At 35.8% G+C, this 22,781-nt stretch overlaps 2 protein-coding genes across 3 annotated transcripts in view; one reads left to right on the forward strand and one right to left on the reverse strand.

Annotated features, from left to right (window-relative positions):
* The first annotated feature begins 182 nt into the window (after window positions 1–182).
* On the forward strand, window positions 183–4,838 carry LOC126374748 (putative GPI-anchor transamidase). The gene is made up of 7 exons (XM_050021488.1): window positions 183–346; window positions 421–699; window positions 1,007–1,215; window positions 1,500–1,617; window positions 2,123–2,233; window positions 3,486–3,661; window positions 4,704–4,838. The coding sequence occupies exons 1-7, from the start codon at window positions 272–274 to the stop codon at window positions 4,774–4,776; spliced, it is 1,041 nt and encodes a 346-aa protein (XP_049877445.1). The 5' UTR covers window positions 183–271; the 3' UTR covers window positions 4,777–4,838.
* A 678-nt stretch (window positions 4,839–5,516) lies between these two features.
* LOC126374564 (carbohydrate sulfotransferase 11) overlaps window positions 5,517–22,781 on the reverse strand; it is a 51,782-nt gene continuing 34,517 nt past the window's right edge. For both annotated transcript variants that reach the window (XM_050021231.1, XM_050021232.1), the window contains 5 exons: window positions 15,280–15,467; window positions 12,351–12,648; window positions 11,943–12,128; window positions 11,140–11,291; window positions 5,517–10,614 (listed from right to left, as the gene is read on the reverse strand). In XM_050021231.1, coding sequence (XP_049877188.1) covers window positions 10,548–10,614; window positions 11,140–11,291; window positions 11,943–12,128; window positions 12,351–12,648; window positions 15,280–15,467 — 891 coding nt within the window. In that variant the 3' untranslated portion in view covers window positions 5,517–10,547. The remainder of the gene's footprint in view (window positions 10,615–11,139; window positions 11,292–11,942; window positions 12,129–12,350; window positions 12,649–15,279; window positions 15,468–22,781) is intronic.

The raw sequence follows: 22,781 nt of genomic DNA on the forward strand, positions 1-22,781 counted from the left end.
AAATTGTTTCATCGTTAAAGACATTCAAGGCAAAGGATGCAACTTATTCAAACTCAGCTTAGCGGTTTTTTAAACGCTCGTGCAAATAGTTCTTTATGCTATTTTCTTTACCGACTTAAGTAAATAGCAACACTGATTTTTAAAAGTATATATTATTGTCTATGGTTGTTTACAGCTGTCAGTCAGTTTGACAGTAAGTAAATGATAACTTATCAATATTATTTTCTCAAATTTAATTAATTAAAGTATAATATTAACAACGAGGAACAAAATGTGGACATGTAATTTTTTATGTACAATATTATTTTCGATTGTATTTCTCTTCCATTCTATTCAAGGTGTTGAAGTAAGTTAACCTTTGCGTTTTATATATTTATCATCATATTTCCAGAAAACTTATAATTATTTTCAACTTTTTAGATTCCAGAACAGTTTCAAAAGTCAAACCACACAAATAACTGGGCAGTTTTGGTAGATACATCGCGTTTTTGGTTCAATTATCGTCATGTAGCGAATGTTCTATCCATATACCGGAGTGTGAAGAGGTTAGGCATTCCTGACAGTCAGATCATCCTGATGATATCCGACGACATGGCGTGCAACCCCCGCAACCCGCGCCCGGCAACCATCTTCAACAATGCACATGAGCAGATCAATGTGTATGGAGATGATGTTGAAGTAGACTACAGAGGATATGAAGTAAGATTTGTGTGCTTTCTCAACATAATATATTATTGAATTTTTGTACAGCAACTATCTTATGTATGTTGTACGTAATATAATACATTACCATTAGCAAATACAGCTTAAGATAAAAATTAATAAATAAAATGTAGTCCCACATATAACACATTTTGTGTGCCTAGCTTTTGTGCTAACTTCTAGTGAGTATGACAATCAAAAAGGTTTTTTTTATTGTAAAACCTTTCAAATGCTAAATGTATATTAATTTTTGTGTATTCATTTGACAAGTTTATACTACAAAATAATCTTACTAACATTACAGGTGACTGTAGAAAACTTCGTTCGCCTGTTAACAGGGCGTGTACCACCAGACACGCCACGATCCAAGAGACTGCTCACTGACGAGGGCAGCAACATCCTCATCTACCTCACCGGTCATGGTGGAGATGGGTTCCTTAAGTTCCAGGACTCAGAAGAGGTCACCAGCCAGGAACTTGCTGATGCTCTTGAACAGATGTGGCAGAAGAGAAGGTAAGAGGTTGAGTGGATCTGAATGTGTTATGAAGTGATCACATATATGTATATGCATGCTTATTTGCTCAAATATTCACTGCCTGGTTATGAAAAATGTTGTATATTTTCTTCCCACAAATAAGTTATGTTGTGTTCAGAAATATACCCATTTGCTAATAAGTTTTTTCACATTATGAAAATATATAGAGATATAATTACTTATATATAGTAACTTTGATTGTAGTAAGTCTGAATTAATACTAGCATATTCCTATGGTTGATATACAAATATTTATTTTCAGATATAATGAGATATTCTTTATAATAGACACCTGCCAAGCATCATCCATGTATGAGAAATTCTACTCTCCAAACATTCTTGCCACGGCTAGCAGTTTGGTAGGAGAAGATTCTCTATCTGTAAGTATGACGGATTTATTTGACCTTCAAATGATATTTTATATTTCCATCATTATTGCTTTGTTTGGTAGGGATATCTTGTAATATTTTATAAAGTAACAATAATAATTAAATGAAGTAATATTTTAAATGACAGTAATTTTATATTTATTTATATATAGTCAACTGTGTATACTGTGTATTAATGTCTATTTTACAATATTTACTAGTCATATTTCCAAAGCATTGTATTATAGACTATGTAAAGAAGTATGAAATATTTATTTTTTATTTTATTTTATTAGGGGAGCCATATTTACAAAGTAATAAATCTTATGCTATGCTCCATACCCTCTCCGGCTGATTGAGAGGAGGCCTGTGCCCAGCAGTGGGATGTATATAGGCAGTTTATGTTATGTAAATCTTATAAATAATTAAATGCCAATTGACAAGTTACCACAAATGTTAGGAAAAGAAATATTTATTTGTTGTACTTAAAGTTACTTAATTTGCATTTGTATTTTAGCATCATGTGGACTCAGCTATCGGCGTGTACATCATCGACAGATACACTTACTACGTGCTGGAGTTCTTAGAGAATGTGCACCCCAATAGCAAAAGGAGCATGTCAGAATTTGTAAGTGCTTTATTGTCGTGTCATAAGGCTCAAAGTCATTTAATACACATCTACAATGTCTAACTGAACATGAGAACCATAATAAATACTATAGAGAACCGGAGAGGAAATATGATTCGCCACCTGATACGACACGATTTGTTTATAAAAATCTCTAGAAGGAAAAAGAGTAAGGGGTAGACCTAGGTGAACATTTATGAAACAAATAAAAGAGAAGGTGCAAGTGGTGTCGTATCAGGAGGTGAAGGATTTGGCGGGGAGAAGAGAGGAATGGCGTGTTGAATCATGGTCTGAAACATCCCCCTAAGTATTCGTTACGGTATCACTAACATACGCACTTGTATGGCTACCTATACGTACTTGTACGGGGTGTAAGTGACATCGTAACGAATACTGAGGGGGATGAATCAGACCGTGTCTACTTCAGCTACTTCCACAGCATAATGTCTTACGGTATTTTGCTGTGGGGTCGAGCCGCTGATGTAGAAACTATTTTCATCATTCAAAAAAGAGCAGTTCGCGCTATTTATAAGCTGCGTTGTCGGGACTCTTTGAGGGAGCTGTTTAAAGAAATAAATATACTGACGGTCGCAAGTCAATATATATATGAAAACATTATGTATGTACGTAAAAACTTATCTCTCCTTCCGAGAAACTGTGAAAGGCATACTTACAATACAAGAAATAAACATAAAATTGCTATTCAAAATTCTAGATTAAGTAAATTAAATTCATCTTTTTTGGGGTTATGTATACGTTTTTACAATAAAATACCAGATAATATTTTAAATTTGTCAGAAAATAAATTTAAAGCTCACGTGAAGCTTACTTTATGTAAAAAAGCTTATTATAAGATTAATGACTACCTAAATGATAAAAATGTCTGGTATTGAATGTGTTCCTCTAGTTATTAAATAACTTGTAATGTATATCCTCATTGGTTTTTAAAAGATGTGTTGCTGTTGCAGTTTCTTGTCATTTCTTCTCCTCAGCCATAACACCTTGCGAAATGACGTAAATTCAAAAATGTTACATTGACCTTCAACAAGTTTATCCATGATAATTACGTTGAATAAATGATTCTGATTTCTGATTTCTGATTTCTTAGGTGATATTACGCGGAATTTCATGTCAGAAAATTCACGAAAATGTTAGTGTTTTGTTTATTTTAATTATTTTCAGTTCCATACTTTTGGCAATTTTTTTCCTCTTAACATAGCTGTAATCTGTTCTTTTTTTCTCTAATTTCCAGCTGGCAGTATGTCCTAAGAGCGCGTGCCTATCCACGGTGGGCGTTAGAAGCGACCTGTTCAAGCGAGACCCCAAGAAGGTGCCCATAACAGACTTCTTCGGGTCCGTGCGACCTGTCGTCATCACCACAGACCCCATAGACATACTCGACATTCCTAAGCGAAAGAACAAGCCTGAGTGAGTGGCTTACCTAATTAATTATATGCTAATAAAAACGTGATATCAATTATGTATAATCCAAACGTGAATATTTTTTATTAGGTAATTTATTATTTTTATTCGTCTTTAAATGATAATTATTATCATAGCTGGGCACCGTTAATCAAATAGTTAACTTCGTTAATCGTTAATCCGCTACAAAAAAAGTTAGCTTCGTTAAACGTTAAAACGTTACATTTCGGAAGAATTAACGCAAGTTAACGTTAATCGTTAATCCGTTAATAGGTATGTGTGAAATTGCATATTTATTGCGTTGCGTTAGTGAACTTATAAAACTTGTTGGTTTAGGTTCTGGAAGTTAACAGGTTAGAAATAAAACAAAGTACTTTGTCGGGCATAAGGTGCATATTCCCCTTCATGACATGTAGAAGTTCTCATCTGAGGCTCTTTTTGGTGTTAAAATGTCTTTACCCGTGGAAAACAGACGTTCAACTGCAGCGCTTGAGGGTATAGCAGTATTGTATTTAATGAATAAATTTATGAATATCTGTTCGTTGAACGAGTCTTTTGATTCCATGTCCATGGACATTGCGCTTTACTCTGTAAAGAGTTGGAGCTCTTTGGGTTTTCCTTAGACTGAGTGACAGAACTGAAAAAGTCTTCGTCGTCATCATCGTTGTTACTTGCATTGCTCCCACCGCCGCCACTTAAACTATCTCTGTCTTTCAAATTTTCCACTGCTTCTTGTCTTAAGGCATCTTCTACCTTTTTTTCCATGCACTTTTTTACTGCATCCACTCTACTGCTGTCATACGTTTCGTTTCATACTTGTTTGAACCTGTATTTCGCGCCGCGCCGTGGTGCCGTGTGGTAAATAGTAGGCATTGGATTAACGATTAACGGACTTCTGCATATTAACGGAAGTTAACGTGTCCGTTAACATTTTTAAAAGTTAACTTAAAAGTTAATCCGTTAATCAAAATGTTAACTTCGTTAATTAACGATTAACGGATTAACGAGTTAATGCCCAGCTATGATTATTATTCGTTATTTGTTTTAGGAACAAAACCAAAGTACCAGAGAAGAGAGCGTACCTGCCACAATTCCCAGTACATCTAGTCACAAAGAAATAAACGGTATTCATTGTTTAATATAATAATTTAGTTAACCGCTAATTTAATAAACGACTTTTTTTTATAAATTCTTCGACATTTTGGTTATTCCCGATCTAACTTTTCCCTATTAATTTTATAATGATAACAGAAACTAATGAATTTAACTTACATTTTATCAGCAAGTGCCAAGTGTGACAAGTTAAGAAAGACTGCTTCCATTTTGTGTTGAATCAAGTAATTAATGTGTAAAATGTGCTGTGATTTTTCCCGCATATAATAATTAGGCTCTTTAGTATATCGCCATTGTTAATCAAGCGTCAAGTAGTGGTGGTCTTGTCGCGATATCGTATCGATAATATGATGTTGTCGGCTTGTTGCCACGACATCGATATGAATATCAAATCAATATATACATATAAACTTACCTACAACCTACTTATTTTTTATTTATTTATATCAGGGGGTTAAAATGGCAAGCAATTCATAAGAAAGCAATATTGCAATTTGACATTTGCGCATATAAAAGTAAGTGCGCAATGCAAACGACTATCAAATTGCAATATTGTTTTTTTGATGATTTACATCGTGTGCCTTTTTGACACCCATAGAAATATATACCTTAACCTAAAATACATAGTTAACATTATACAAATTAATAATCATACAGTCGGCACTTTTTACTTACCTACAGATATGCCTTCTAGGCTTAAAAACTCTTTACGGGTATAAACCAGGGTAGATTGAAATAAAACCACACATTGAAATATTAAATAATTTATTTCTCTATAAGTACTAAGAATAATCTTTAACATTATGTAAACAGAACTGATTTTACTTTTGGAATCTATAAATCAATAAGCAACAACTCGTTCGGCATCCGCGTCTCACATTCTGATATGAGATCAAATCTAAAGGACTATAGCACCATTACAATTACGATCATAGGCCATACTTTTGGTCTAATATTCATTCCATAATAACTACTATACATACACTCTATAGAAATTAAATTGTTCGTCGTTATTGTTAAGTCTCTATTGACAATAATATTCGGGAGAAATTGGATAAGAAATTAATGCAAGATACAGCAATCAATAAGGGAGCTTTTGTGCCCTCTTTTTATTTTAGGTACCTACCTTTTTTTCACCATTCATATTTTGTCTATTGCTTTGTTGTTACCATGAAGTACCTAATGCAAAATAAATCAATCATACTTTGTGAGACTGTCCTTTCTTTGGTGAGGATTGTGCAGGCTTGAATCGCGTGATTGTCTGAAAAAATAAGATGATTCCGTGCTTCGAAGGCCACATTAAGCCGTTGGTCCCGGCTTTTAGGCGGAAAGCATCTCCACCAACCCGTAGTGAAGCAGCGTGGTGGATTATGCTCCATACCCCCTTCGGTTGATTAAGAAGAGACTTGTAGCAGCAGTGGGACGTACCTAGTAATAGGCTGTTTATGTTTTTTTTTTTTTTTACGTTTTATACTTAAAGTAGGATTTTAGCTCTCGCGGCACAGCAACCGCGCCGCGCATGCCGCTACTTATATCGAAGGTTTCGACCAATAGACGCAGCGAATGGTATCTATTGTAGATGGATATCGTACGGCGCCGTTGCCATGCAGACCCCTCAGAACACATTTCATCAATGCATATTTTTATAATAACATCTATTTGTGTTTAAGTTATTGTCAATAGAGAATACAAAACGATTGAATATTTTAAAATAATCTCGATTATTAAACAAGATCTACAGTGCAGTGGCTCAAAAACGCAGTTTCATTCCTTTATCTATTTACAATGCAATTTACCTTTGTAACATTCAGTAAGAAGGGAAGTAGATATAACACGACACAATGAAATAATTTTATAATTTATACAACAAATAAAACCTTAAAACAAGTTGGAAATGTACTTTAGATTTGAGCCGCATTCTACTAAGTAGCTTAGAAAAAAAAAAAACAAATTAACTGGTCCAAAAAGCTTTGGCCGATTTTTAAGTCATGGGTAGATTGGTCTAGCTTGAGAGTCAGATACTTCATTTATTTTTGTGTAACTTTTCTGTATAATGGGTCGATGTTGGGGGGTTAAAACGGCCACATCAAAGCAATTCATCTAAAAAGCAATTTTGTTATTTGACATTTGTTTGCTTTACGCACTTACTTTTGTATGCGCAAATGTCAAATTGCAATAGGTATTGCTTTTTAGATGAATTGCACGTTATTTACATAAATAATTCAGTTGCGAAATTTGCGATGCAGCGGTGACACGATCGGCCCTTTTATATCTGTTAAAAAATTAAACACGCGAGTTCGTTCGTACGTATCGATCGCTGTTGTACTTTATGACTAAAATAAGTTGTTGTTTTCAAGACCGTAGTCAAACGCAATAATACTTATTTAAACAACACTGTATTTAAACTAACAGGTAAATATCGGAACGAGTATTCAAAAACAACTTTATTAAACTTATTATCTATGGTATAGAAAGCTACAGCATCATCAGCTTCAACAAGACTAGCCTAATGTTACTCCTAGGGAACGTAATCCCGACTCGAGATCGCGAATTCGAGATCCCGCGGGATTGCAAATATCAATCCCACGAAATCCCGAAATTTTCGGGATCTCGTCTAGTTCATAAAACAATGTAAGGTTAGGATGGCTGAAAACGATGAAAACTGCTTATTTGTGATAGTGAGGTTAATTAAAACAAAATATTTTTGAAAGAAATTAAAGTTTTTCGAAATCAGCATAATCAAAACAAAGAGTATATAACTCAACGAGATTAGAAGGTAGACGGGTGATTTTGAAAGTAGTTACGTAAAAAAACAAAGCTGCCTACATTAAAAGACTACTGTCGCCCAATCTCGTCAATCTCGAACGGGATCTCGTCATATTCGGGATTGATCCCGAAATAACAGACGAGATCTCGCGATATCGGGATTGCATTCCCTAGTTAATCCTTACCGTCCTACATGCCGACACCTATCGAACCCATAACATTACTAGGCAGTCTAAGTCAGCCGATTTAAGAAAGTAGTATCCTAGAAATTAGCTAACTTTTCAAATATTCAAACTATTTAATTATGAAAATCTTTTGTTTCTACCTTTCAAATCTATGACAACAAACAGTAAAGTTACAAGCTAAAATATAAATTGACCAAGTAGAAAGTAGACAGTATTGATAATAGAAACAGAAGACACAAAATAACATTTAAAGTATCGGTAACCATGGCATTGTACTTAATAATGATCAAATATATGAAAACTATTTTATTAAACTTTAAAAATTACTTTTAAAAATCGTAATAAACATAATTATGAATTTCAACAATTCGTATCATATCGATACCTGTACAATTTGTCTTATGTTAACTCGTAGTATGATTATAGTTTGTACTTATATTAAGATTATACAATATTCTGGATCATACGGATGGCATCATTCTACTTCTTAAAGGGTTAAGCGCAAGTCTCGCAATCGATGTCGACCATAATTATACTTAGTCGCTGATGTCGCGAAATGACGTACCTATCTGCAATTTTTGTAGAAACTGATTTACACCTTTACAATTGCCAATAAGACACAAATCACTTTAGCAAAAAATTACAGATACGTCAGTTAGCAAAGTCAGCCACGATATTATACCTAACTACTTGGTAAAGTGTAGCGAAATGACGGGCGAACCAAGTAGGGCTGTAGCTGTAGTGTTAGCTGTAGCCATCATTTGGTTCACAGTCACAATCACAACACTACCTGACTAAATCGATCATCGGGTCACTTCGTCGCTAATTAACCTATCTGAATTTTTTGGCTAATCTAATTTGCACCTTTTGCTATTGTCAATAAGAAACAAATTATTATAGCAAAAAATTGCAGATACGTCAGTTTGCAAAGTCAGCAGTTAAAAATGTTCTGTCAGTACCCACTCCCATCGCCGTAATAATAGGGTCTCACAATCGTGTCAAACCCCATTACATTACGCGATCCATCGGGCCCGTTGCGTCGTGATGCATTGGATAGACAGGGCCCTACACAGGGCCACGATTTCGCCATAGATTTTATAGGTACACCCGACGCATCGTGCGTAATGTAATGAGGCCTTAAGACAATCCAAGCAATTTTATTTCATATATGAGTGAGCCGACGAGAGAACGGTAACCCTAGGATATGGCCACCCCTTGGATAGGTATATTCTGTTCGTGGCTTTCCTAATATTTAATATGAGAATGACCTGAAACCCATCAATCACGATCGTGCGCTAGCCCGGCAACTAACCATACATTACATCTACAATTTTATTTCTCCTACACAATGTAATGAAATATAAGCAATCTGAAAAGTGAAGGTAAGTTTCGATGATCGCTTATACCTACGTAATTTTGAGAAGTTGAATAGCTTACCTAAAGTAGCTAAAACAATACTTTAGGTATATTAGATATTTCAAAGGTGACTTAACTATTACTCTTTTAACTATTACTTAGTTATTAGTTTATTTCATTTCAAAAATTTTGTTTATAAGCTTGATCTTAAAGTGCAACGTGAGTGCTCGACCTAGGTTTAATTTAAAAAAGGAAATACAATAAAAACTTGTAATATTGAATTTGGAAAAACAAAAACGAAGACATTCTTTTTAAATACTCGATATTTAGTTTGCATCAAAGACTCAGTTTTCGCTTTGCATACCTACAGTTTGAATACTAACATTGCACCTTAAGTACCTACCAGGCTGCTGAAAGCAGCGCCTGATTCATCTATTATAATCTTACAACGTAGCCTAAATCCATAATCCTATCTTATGGAAGCACTAAGGAATTTTGTATCGACGGTACAAAACTAAATCTATGCTCGCTAATGTTCTACTGACTAATGTCTCCAACAAATTGTTTATAACTTCATTTGTAACAATCATAGGCCTTCTTCCAAGGAACTGTTGTGTTAATACCGCGATCTAAACGAACAATAATATTGCAACAGTTACACTTGCTTGGTGTCTTGAATAAACAATGAATGCACTCTGGCTTTCATACCCGAAACCTCATATTAGGTACCTATATAAAATGGTTTGTGTAGTTGTACTCGATACATCATACAATTGTCTCATTTCTGAGAAATTACTTATTTTGCTGACAAATGGTTTAAATCTTATTCATGTACTTGCTTATGTATTATGAAGTGAAACCTGCCACAATGATACGCTGTACCTGAAGGACTTGTCATTTCGAGTTCCGATTCGAATCATTCAGCAAATTCAAACATAGTGACAGTCTTATTATCGACTATAAATTTAGTAAGTTAAATTTGCAGAGTTCTTGTGTTCTGACCTTACTATTTTTGTGCGATATTCACAGCCTGTATTAACGTGATAATATCTCTAGTTCTCACTCCTGAAAAACTTAATTAAATGAGATTCGTCACTCACTAGTACGCTGACGATATCGTAAATTGACATTAAGGGTGCCTCTCACTTCACCCGCGACGGATCGATACAGTTACCATCAATCATTTCTGGCTAACGATCAGTCTTTCCCTATTATTGATGAACTTTTTTTAGTCATCAACCTTCAATGAACGTTCGGCAAACAATAAAAGCATTATTTGCTGTAAGATCGGCAACTCTATATACCTACAGGTCCGAAACCGAAATTTCCTGAAGTGTCCGAAATTAAATTCTGAAGAACCTAACGGAGCAATCACAGGCACTCCATATAGTTTCCTAGACCTCCGGATAACGGAATAATCTGGTAAAAGCCAGATAGAGACAAAGATTTGGACAAAATAGAGAGCAAGTCCGTTATTTGTCCTCTTTCAGCATTTCGTAGAAATTGTCCATGGTGTAGTTGAAGAGCTTGAAGTCATATCTGGAACAGATTGGTCAGGGGTTAATTGAGTTTGGCCGTTTGGCCGCTTTATGGACCGTTCACTGTGTAATTGGCAGTTCTCAATTTGCGTCGATGTTGTATTTAGTGCGTCCAACATATTCGCCATATCATGGCCATTCAATCATCACTCAATAGAGCTGATGTTTCTCATAAACCTAATTGGATCGCCACTTATGCTGGCCGATGTACATTTTGACAAATTACTTGTGTTGTAAGCGACTCGTTTAGTAAGTGGTGTCAATTAGGATTATTGGATCGGCTTGGCATTAACACTTGTTATACTTTATAGCGGTTGTCTCAAGTGGTGTTAGGAATGAATTATGATGAAATTAGATGTACCTTTAAACATATTGACGTTTATTCAATGTTGCTTTCCCTTATTCCTTCATCAAAAACATGATAGATTTAATAAGACATGCAAAGTTATGACACCACAGTTTGTCAGCAAGTGGTGAAAAATACTTTAATTTCAGTAGATTCTCTAGTCGTAGCGTGTATACTTACTTGTACAAGTTGTAAAGACCGTCCAGCTGCGAGCGGTGGAGGCGTGAGTAGAGTGTGCTGAGGTCGTGCCGCGTGTTGCCGTAGCCGTTCTTCCACACTGGCTTCACCACGTTCTGGAGGCGAGCCAGCTGGATCAGGAAGCGCTGGTCCTCCTGAGAACAAACACTCACCTTGTACTCACTATATTTCCAAATCAATTTAAGATGATACCTACTCAAACTGCTTACTACGTATATAGGGTATATCAGCTATAAGTATTACATCGGTAACAAAAAAATAATAGCATTTTCATGTTTCGCTTCGAGCGAAATGTATATAATGAAATGAAAATGTATATTTCGACGTTTCACAAGTTCTTGTAACTTGACATTATAATAGGCATGAGAAAATTCATCTGAATTCTAACTAGTGGGTCTTATAACTTTGTAACAGTGAGGACGAACTTGCGCAAACATCTAGTAATCATGCGATTTCATAGAGAAACCTTGGTCGTTAAAATGACGTTTCATCGAAATTACCAACTAGTTACTTATACTTAGGTTAGAGGCTTTTAAACTGAAAGGCAAAATAGATTGTCGTGAATAACTTAGGTAAGGTACTAAAACTGCTTATCTATTAAGGAAGGGAGTAAAGGTTCCTCCCTCCTCAAGGACCCGATTCGCATCCTCTTCCATTAATGTGCTTCATGATACACGGTGCTAAATGACAGACCCTGAGTCTTGCGCAGTTATAATCAACGCGTTGGAACATTAATAACTCAATAAGAAGTACTTACATAATAAAATAAAGTATAAAATACTCACATCCAAAGTCTCAAACTTGAGGATAACGTCAAAGTCGAATTTGCAAGGCGTACAGAAATCAGTGTAGGGAGTCCAATGCATGTCGAGGGATCGTCCCGCTTTCTTTTCATCCAGAATGTAGGCAACAAACTCTTCGAAAACTGGATACGTTTGTTTTGGCAACGGCTTTCCAGGCACTGCCATTTTCTAGTACAGAGAAGAAAACATTAAGATATGCGATGAAAAGGATTTGTTTTTCCTATTTATCTTATCAACTTTTTGCAGCTAATGCATTGTATTCAAATGTGTTCTAGAAAAGCAGCTGTCAGAAAACTGATGTGTAGTTTAGGATATGCATTGAAACATTGTGTAATGCGTACAATGTTCCTGTTCTACCTACCTATTCCAAAGATTCAAACATTTGCTTACCTTCCGATACCTCTGTACGATCCTTCGCCCCAATATGTCATGTAAGGATTTCGGCCAAGCGTGGACTATCTTGTCATTGTAGGCTGACGCAAGCCTTTCAAGTGGATGTCTAACGATCAGGAACGATATGGAGTCGACCTGGGCTTTCCTAACCATCTCCGCTGACGGTCTCCCGTACTTCTTCCTAGCTAGCTCTAGTAACACTTCCTTCGTTTTGTCCAAGTACGCTGCTGTGTAGTTGGCCATCAAATTGAAGTTATACATCCAAGATGAGGATGCCGCTTTGAATATGTTACACCTGAAATTATTTTGTGTACGTTTAGTAAATAGTTGCGATTGTTAAATTTCATATTAATATTAAAGCATACCTAATTTTGATAGGTTAACTTATCTTTAGAGTTCTAGTGCATGCAAAGATGTAGGTTCCATCTAAATTATTACTTTTCATTACATTTTAAGCTGAGTTAGAGGGCACCCCGGACACTTCATATCTTCATGCCAAACACATCGTTTTACACAGACATTATACATTGACGTACGCGCATCTGTGCGTGGGACGTCTGACGCCATACGATTGAAGACTAAAGTAAGACTGAGGGCGGGTGAGGTAAACCTAGCTCAGCCGCTGGCGGGGAGCGGAGAGTTTGAACGTAGTATTATACCTTGTTCTATGGTTAGAGTGAAGGCCTTGGTCGGCTAATAAACAATGTTTGTTCACTTGTCTATTGTACTCGTATAAACATCACCTGCTGAGGGGCCAACAGAGTAGACTTATTCAAACTTTGTAGGTAAGATTGTGGAGATAATGGAACTTGTATACGCTTTTAACTAACGGATACAAAGTAATTGTAGGAAACGATACCGTTGCAGTGTTAAAACTTTTTTTGCAACTACGTAGATAATCGGCATTTACGGGTTCGTAAAAATGTAAATTACCTATAGATACGACATGAGGATAGTAATAAAAACTTAGAAATGGAGTAGAAAATGGATGGTAATCGTCGTGATTCAATAATCGTAAAACCGATAACCGCTTATATGCGATGCGGGCGAGTGGAAAACATCTTTGTATTCATTTTACGATGCCATTAGCCCGCGACTCTTCAAGCGGGTGATCCATTGGTTGGTAATGTCGTGGTATTGTTGGCTTACCAGTTAAGGTCGCCCTAGCGGCTCTTCAAGCTTATCTATATTCTGGCGGGATCTGACAACCGGTAAACAAATTCAAAGCTGTAGGACCGATTGATGGAAATCGTACGTCACCAGTGCGCTAACATTAAGCATCTACCTAAACAGGCATACTTATTAGGGTAATATTAGTGCATGATAGGTAGTTGCTTATGTTAGGGCATTGACTGTATTCATCTATCATTCTTTACCACCGCAATCACTTCACGAACTTTCTAACAATATAATTGTACGCGATTTACCTGGTAAGTACCTAGGTAAGTAACTAGTAGTAAACAACATCAACTGTTTGAATGTTAAACAACTTTTTTACCTACGCCGTAGCGTCTAGGTACATTTCACTGAAACGTACGCTTTTTAAATACAATTATGTAGTCACAATTCCTAGTCTAGCTAATTTATTAAATTTCGCAACAACAGGATTTGCGTCACTAGTCTTTGCATACTAAATCGTGCGTTTTGTTTAAATGAGTACCTATCTATTGAATACATTAGAATTAATTCTGAATTCTAATACCTACTTACCTACATCATATTTCAATACTTGGTATAGGTACTGTTAACATTCAAATACCACGCTATGTTGTAAAATTTATGAAGGCTGTAGAACCCCTTTCAAGTTTATGGCCACAAAATAACGAAAGCGCATACTGTACCAGCCATGTTCTATTACGTAGTTCAACGTAGACTCACGCTCGTTTGCTATTGGGATATACAAAACGACAAGTCGCAAGAAGCCAAATGTATAAACTTAGTAGGTTACTTTTGTCTAAACTTGTATAAATAGAGGCAATAACAATACATATTCACAATGGTTTCTCCATCACGTAATCCATGATCTTCTTCTTCTTCTATCGTGTGGGTTGTGAAGTGAATTACCAACCTCATCAACCCTAGTGTCAGGGTTATTATTGAGCCGCCAAAGGCCCCTGACATGGATCATGTAACGATTACTCACGATTCCAAACATGATTTTATTCTTAGACTAAACCGCATTTTATCCGCAGTAAAACTCGCATATTGGATACGGATCACTTAAAATGTTCTTAATATCATTTTTCGTTTGGGTATTCGCTTAACAAGGAGTTTTATAGAAACTTATCGTTACAAAGGCCATCAATCATCCAGTTGACCAGTAGACAGGGTCCGCCCCACCCATCCGGCGCAGCTTATGGCCCACCCGCATGTAAATAACATTGCTATATTGTTTTTATAACTGACAATGTTTGTTTGTTTGTATACTCGTTATTGCTTTAAAATTGAAATTTACAGATAATTTATCGTTAGATAAAGCATAGGCGAGCTTATCCCTAATTGGGATTTCTTCCAGCTAACCTTATTGGAATATGTTTGCAAATTGGAGATGTTCTTAGAAAAGGTTCAGTGCCATCTACTCTGAACGAAAAAAAATCTACTGTGAAAGAAGCAAGAGAAGTATGACAGAATCGAATAGTCTCTGCTTACTCCGGTGGGAGATAGGAGTCAGTTTATGTACCTATGTATGTATGTTTGCAAATGTAGAAATCTACTTAGGCAAGAAGAGTTTACCAATCCGTCTCGAAGAAATTTAGCTGGTTTGCGAAATTAGTTTTATATTAAAATAATTTAGTTAAACTATTATTATTTTTTAGAATTTATTTTAAAATACTGTGTTTCTAAAATGATATCGAAGTGTTATTGAGTTCGCTTATCAACCACAACTTAACAACCAACAAAAGTAGGAAATAAATAAGACTCTTACCATATGACGTGGTACTGTCTGTTGATAAGGTACTCCCAGGCAGACGCCTTGTGGCTGGAGTCATCCAAGCCGGTCCTGGAGCACTCATTCCTCAGATACTCTCGCCGAACCTTCATCCGCGCGTTTACTTCTAGAAACTTGTCTTTGGTCAGGAGACTATCTTCGTTAGTCCCGTTGTCGAACATATACTGCAACAACACAAATTATTAGCAATCTATCGTACTTATAAGGTACTTGGAAGGTAGTTTGTACCTATTTGCTTATGTTCAGGGATTACCATATATAATAAAATAAACTTAACGAAAATATTTTATACGTGGACAATGTGGTCGATTGTAAAACAACATAGCGCTGTACAGATTTTTCTTCTTATAACCTTCTAATTTAATGGATAAGATACATACTTATGCATATGTTATCTTATGACCCTTTTACTATGACCCTTTTTATTACACCCAGCTTCAACTACATTTTCCACCCATTATTATTCTGATAAAAATAAAGAGAAGCAATATAGGTAGCAACACAATTCTATACGTAAAGTGATCCAAATATCAAGCAACAATTATTTTTATATATGCCTCTGCCATTACAGTATATTTTGGATTAATTATTAATGTACCCGAGTAATGAGAAAATAGGCGGAATCTAATTGTTTTTGGTGAACGTAGCCTGGAAAGTACCTCAATAAAATTACATATTAAATAGAAGTGATGCGATTTATAGTATCGTGATATCGATGGGCCGTTGAAACGTGTTATTTATTAGACTATTATATTCCAGTAAAAACTCTATTAAGATTTCATCATCATCAGCCGTACGACGCCCACTGCTGGGCATAGGCCTCCCCCAAGGATCTCCACGACGATCGGTCCTGCGCTGCCCGCATCCAGATTTAATCCTGTCAAAATTTAATAAAACGCTATTGAACTTTGACGCTCTGTTTTTATTATTGCCATCTTACGTGGTAATAACTTATTTACTTAGATATATTCGTTGGCAGTATTTTGACAACAGCTAAAAATAACTCAATGAACATAAAATATTATTAATATTTAGGTAGCTAAGTGTCTGATCAGTTGACTGTTTGAGAGAAATAGCTTATTTAAATGTGGATCAGCAGGGCCGATCATATCTTGCAGATAAAATATCTAAGCAAATGTTTTTTGAAAATGATATCTTTTTAAATTGTAAGTATCCGTCAAGACTTTATGAACGTAGGTAACAATAGCATCCAGTTAATATCAATTGGTCGTCATCGTATGCATCCACCTACATGCCTTGATTCTGGTAATAGTGTCATTGTAATAGTAACCCAACACCACATGTGTAGGACGCCTAATATTTTGTAGACAAGGCCGAATCCTATTTAAGTATGACTAACATGCGTGTTAGTTTATGTGGGTATGTTACTATACAGGATGTTACTGACATCGTATCGAAAACTTTGAGGGATGACTCGGACCATGATTCTAAGTTTATCAAGTGGAATTTTCCGTCGCTAAAGTATGGAGCTGAAAACAATTTTTAAAAAGCACTAAAATTTTAATGAATTTTCCGACAGGAAATTCCACTTGTCTGAATCATCCTCCTCAGTTTTCGTTACGGTGTCACTAACACACATATCTACTTGTATGGCTACCTGTACGTACTTGTACTGGGTGTAAGTGACATCGTAACGAATACTGAGAGGGTTTATTCAGATCATTATTCTGAGTTAATAATAAAAAGTGAAATTTTCCATCGCAAAAGGATAGAACTGAAAATAATTAAAAAAAAAAACTAAAAAAAAAAACATGAATTTTGCGACAGAAAATTCCACTTGATATTAACTCAGAATCATGGTCTGAATCATCCCCACCAGTATTCGTTACAATGTCACTAACACCCTGTATTATGTCCTAATGAATTAACGTTACAATTATCATGAACAGTTGACATCATCATTCCTACCGTTTAAAATACCAATTACCTACACCGGGTAAAGATCTGCTTATCACCAGTTTTTTTTTATTTTAATTAACGGAAAACACTTGTCCTACTGTACTTAGATTGTGGTAAGTAATGAGAATGATAGATGTGTGTACAGTGTAACGGTACTAAGTAAAGGATTATCTTCTTCTATCGTGTGGGTTCCCTCAACCTCATCAACCTTATTGATGTAAGTAAGTAGTCGTTGCATGAGCCATGTCAGGGGCCTTTAGCGGCTCAATAGTAACCCTGACACCAGGGTTGATTAGATTGAAAGGATTATTAATATTATTATAATTAAGGGTCACTTAATTACTACGCTCTCTAACTCTCCAAAAAAAAGTAGTAGTAAAGTACCTACTATGCGTCTTATGTAACATATATTATGTACCTACCTATAACATCCTTAGTTATTACACAACTAACTAGAAGGATTCAATTCCTTAACGTACTACTATTTTTTTGACACTAGTCAACAAACTTCCAACATGCTTTCAATTTTAATAATATTTCCTCTATTGTAGACTGGCTGATTTGAAGCGAGAAAACAAATGACAAAAGAAGCAATATTTTTATTGTTCGTCGAAGTCTCGGGGGGAATTTGAGGCGATATTGTAGCCGAGAGCACTCCGTGATGGATCGCAAATTAAATGTCGCAAACTCGCAGTGCTGTCCTTAAGCTTACTGGCACTTGCTTCAAAGTGGGCGAGTAGCGGACAAGGCGAAGCAACGTGAAGCTAGTATATAATAAATGTAATTGACTTGGTTAGGTGTTTTTTTTTATAAAATCGCTGAATTGGCAATGGCCCGCAGACCATTGATCTTCTTTATTATGTTCTTTCTTTTGGTCAATTCGTAATGAATACACTCCTTAAAAATCATCATCCAGAGTTTGTGGTTCAGAGAATATTTACATCTCTAGTGCCGAGCTAAACTGAATGAAGGTAGTATAATTAGTGAGATGAAAACCCTGACCGTCCATACGGGTAATTCAGGAATCGTCTTAAAGTCGTAAGACTGAACGTCCTTTTAAAATCCAAACTCGATTGTTTAACTATTGTGCCTGGAAATATCGCCCTTAGGAGGTTAAAACTACATAATTATTTTTTCCATCTAAAGGGAATCATGTAGGGGGCAGTTTTAGTTTTTTAGCGACATATTAGTAGCCCGCCCGTCGCTTTATCGCCGTCAAAGAGACGCTACTCGCTTTTCTTTTTAGCACCGTCCTGTAAATGTCACTGTAGTAACAAGATACGCAACCACTTTTTACTGTTCCGTTATAATAACGCGTTTGTAACAAGTCTTGCCAGAAGTGGGATGAGAAGTTTTATTATTACGGCTACTACCAAAATATGGAGTGCAGTTTATCAAATTATAATAAACAATTCCTATTCTATTCTATTTAAAATTAGACTCCAGAAGTTCCAATTAACTACATGCTGATAATCTGTCTGATATCTAACCTATCTGCCAGGTGAGTGTTTGATAGCAACACCTACCAATATCTCACCCGGTGTCCTTGGTCCAGTGGTTGAGCGTTGCACTCACGATCCGGAGGTCCCTGGTTCGAATCCCGGTGGGGACAAACCACAAAAAACACTTTGTGATCCCTAGTTTGGTCAGGACATTGTAGGCTGATCACCTGATCGTCCAAAAGTAAGATGATCCGTGCTTCGGAAGGCACCGATACCGACCCCGCCGGTGTGGTCGACGATTTTTCCTCAATCAGCGCTTATCGCTATCGACCCGCTAGAGTCGATTAATTCTTTCAAATATTTTTTCTCATAGACGACGCCCTGAGCCGATGTTCGTGGCCAATTGGGCAATCTCAGGTCTGATGTCTTAAACGTTGTACCGGGTGAACGCCTTCAGCGCTCCCCATTTGTCCGGCCAAGTAGTTAATGCCATCTGCGGCAAATCTACAATAAGTCACGTCAAAAAAAAAGGAAGGCACGTTAAACCGTTGGTTCCGTACGTAGTCGTTACATATGAGTCGCGCCAGGGGCCTTTGGCTGCTCTTTAATAATCCTGACAGCAGGGTTGATGAGGTTGGTAGGTAACACACCTTACAACTTAGTTACACCCCAACCGATAGAAGAATATCTCACCTATCATTATTGCCTGATGGTATCACCATGAGACCAGAGTTTATTTCCTTTAAGCCACCCCGTAAGATACCTACAGAGCGAATATACAAATTGCTCTGTAGTATGCTCAGGCGCATTCATCAGTTGCGTGTTATATATTTAGAACATTAATGAGTGGTCATGAATAGCGTGATCTTCATCTATTTTTAACAGTTTCGTAATTCGCCCTCTTTATTGTACAAAGTATTCTTTAACGACGGGTAAATGTAACAATAGGTGTAAATTATATGGCGCTAGCATTATTATACGATGTAATTTATCTTGTGGAATGGCAGTAAAGAAAAATCATGGAATGCGTTTATTCTATCGTATGTTCATTACAATGCATAGAAAGTACGCAGATTCAATACGGTTGTAAACAAAGATACAGCAATCACACTTGTAATTTCTAATACCCTTTAGGGAGCCACTTACTAGTAATCAGAAGACAACTAGCATCCACTTTTGTGCAAAGTCCCAATATGCATATCATGATCCGTATAGAACCGGCGAACCCGGTAAATTGCCATCAACGCTTAAGAAAGAATACTCTTATGTCTGTAATATTTACGATCGTAGGTAAGTTACGCCTTTTTCTTCTGTCCTGTGGGTTGTTTGGTTAACAACCAACGTCAGCAACCCTAGTGCCAGGTTTGTTATTGAACCTGACATGGTTTGCATGCCAAGTAAATGACTTGTAGTTTATGGAAACTTTTAGAAACGCTTAGAGAAGCAATAATCTACGTCATAGGACAACCTGTCGTGATCTAGGTTACCTAGACGCATCTTACTGCCTGGGTCTAGACTTTCACTGGCCACTCTCCCTTACTAGTTTATTTTCTCTACCTGTGAACAAGTTTTACGACGGAGGTATTAGGCAAGGAGACTTCAACCCAAATGAGATACTTTTTACGAAATGTCTATACGATTTTTATGGAATTAGAAGAGAATTTGTACGTACGTTATGGCGGCGTCATCAATAATCGTGATCATAATTATATCGCACTCTTCGTTATGTAAGTAAATCATAATTAAAATTCGTAAATCACTCAAAAACAAAAATGTGATTAATAATTTTTAATATTTTTGTTTTTATAGCACTTACCCGGGCTTAGGGAAAATTTAAATCGAAAAAGTCCCGACCGGGTCAGAAAATTTTTCGGTTTAGATTTTGTCATCTTACACTGGCTTTTATTTCTAGATTAGTATTTTGTAATTTATATTTGATCCAGCTATCTAGTCTTTCGGAAAGTAAACAGCATCATAGCGGTCCACTAAAAAATAAAACTTACTTTTATTTGAGCACCTAATTACCTAGTTTACCAATGCGATAGGTAATTATTATTACTTCTTAACCTATCTACAACGAAAACAAATAGATTTTTTACTTATATAGGTATATTCTACATAAACAAGTAAAATATTTATATTAACGTTAGCAAACTCTATTAAAATTCTAGCGTTATCGCATTCAACGGGATTTTAAGTATTTATTATAATTATGGCGTAGATATGACTAATTAAAACAACTAATAAGCTCGGCGGGTACGGCGGTGAAAGTTATTTATTATGATAAAACCCGACATGTCTGCATTCCACAGTTTACGCGACTCGTGAAAGAATTAATATTATCCAACTTCATAATATACAACGTAATAAGGAACATTTTGAAATAAAAATTTCAGTTTTATGATTTTAACGACTGTTTTGTTCCGAATTTCAAAACCAAATCATAATCAAATGTCTAAACGGCAATTGTTTACCTTCGAATTGTCTTTTTGTGCATTTTTATGAAATACCTACGTACCTAGTTATAACCCCTTCCCCCCACACATTCTTGTACATAGAAAAAAATAAAATACAAAGATAGATACACTTACGAGTACATAAACTATATAATAATGATACACATAGGTATAATACCTGGTATAGTGACCACACATCGAATTGCATGCTACATGTATTCCTTTAGCGTTTTTTTCTGAATAGGGAGCTATTTGTTTCATAATTATAATAATCTGCATTACACAAGCTACACAACTGTAGTGAATTCATTCTACAAGAGCATAATAGAGCTCTTTATGAAGGACATCCCACCACTTTACCTAATTACTACAAATTAATTAAAAAGTTACATAGGTATGTCTAAAAATGGTTCACTGTAACTCCCGAGAATGAAGTGCTATTTGTAAAAACACAAACAAAATGCATGAATTGACGTGTAACAGAAGTTACTAGAGGGCCTACCACGAATATAACGTGGAATACGAGTAAAAATGGATAATCATTTCATACTCAAACACATAGAACTTTGATGATGGGTTTAGTGTATTCGTCTCAATATAATTATATACTTAAATAAATATCGGCTCGTTGCCACACACTAGGTTCGTCTTCACTCCACCCCTGTACATACCCGTACAGTTTACTTGTTAATTGTGGCCACCGCGTAGTGCATTGCCCGTGACGACAGAATATATATGTGAATCGATTATAGCAATTCAAGTATTTTATAATATATTACATATTTATTTATATATTTAATTATACCTACGTGTATTACAATAAGATATGTTTATGCACTTATGTTCACTACAATGTGTGCCTCTGTTCACATTTTTTGTCCTATTAGTTCATAAACATGTTGTTCATATTTTTTATAAAGTACATTATAAGTAAGTACCTACCTAATTAAGTACCATTCATAAACAGTCATATAGCTATTTACTAATTGTTACAACCTAAACATCAATTTTCTTATGATTTCTCCTCATAAAGCCTTTTCATAAAATTATAGAAACACTTCGAAAACTATAAGTTGAGTCAGTAAACATAATATAACAAATAGTTTATTGCACAAACAGGAAATACAAAATACAAAAAAAAAAGAGAAATAGAAGGAGTACGATAGGCGGCCTTATTGCTAAGTAGCAATCTCTTCCAGGAAACCTTTACGTATAGGAGATATTTATATGTATAATATAGCGGGATAGTGCAGCATAGGAATACTTGTACATATAAAAATAAAATACAAGGATAGATATACTTACGAGTACATATCCTCGTAAGGCCCGGATTTCCAGATACAATAGTTAAACAATGGGATTTGGATTTTAAAAGGACTTTGGGCCTTACGACCATAAACTACATAATAATGATACACATAGCCATAATACCTGGTATAGTGACCACACGTCAAATTGCATGCTGCATGCTGGTACTTATGCTTTTTTAAATTATAGATTACCTAAGAAAATTCCCGGTAACGATTTTATGGCCAATAAGTTGATTAATAGCTCAGGTTAGGATTTTCATAGGACCATGACCGTAACTATATGAGACCCGTCCCCCCTTCCAACAGTTACTTTATAAATACGTGTAAGTGGTTTCGTTACCTGTATAAAG

This window comes from Pectinophora gossypiella, chromosome 17 (genome assembly GCF_024362695.1).
Source record: "Pectinophora gossypiella chromosome 17, ilPecGoss1.1, whole genome shotgun sequence".
NCBI classification, from domain to species: Eukaryota; Metazoa; Arthropoda; class Insecta; order Lepidoptera; family Gelechiidae; genus Pectinophora; species Pectinophora gossypiella.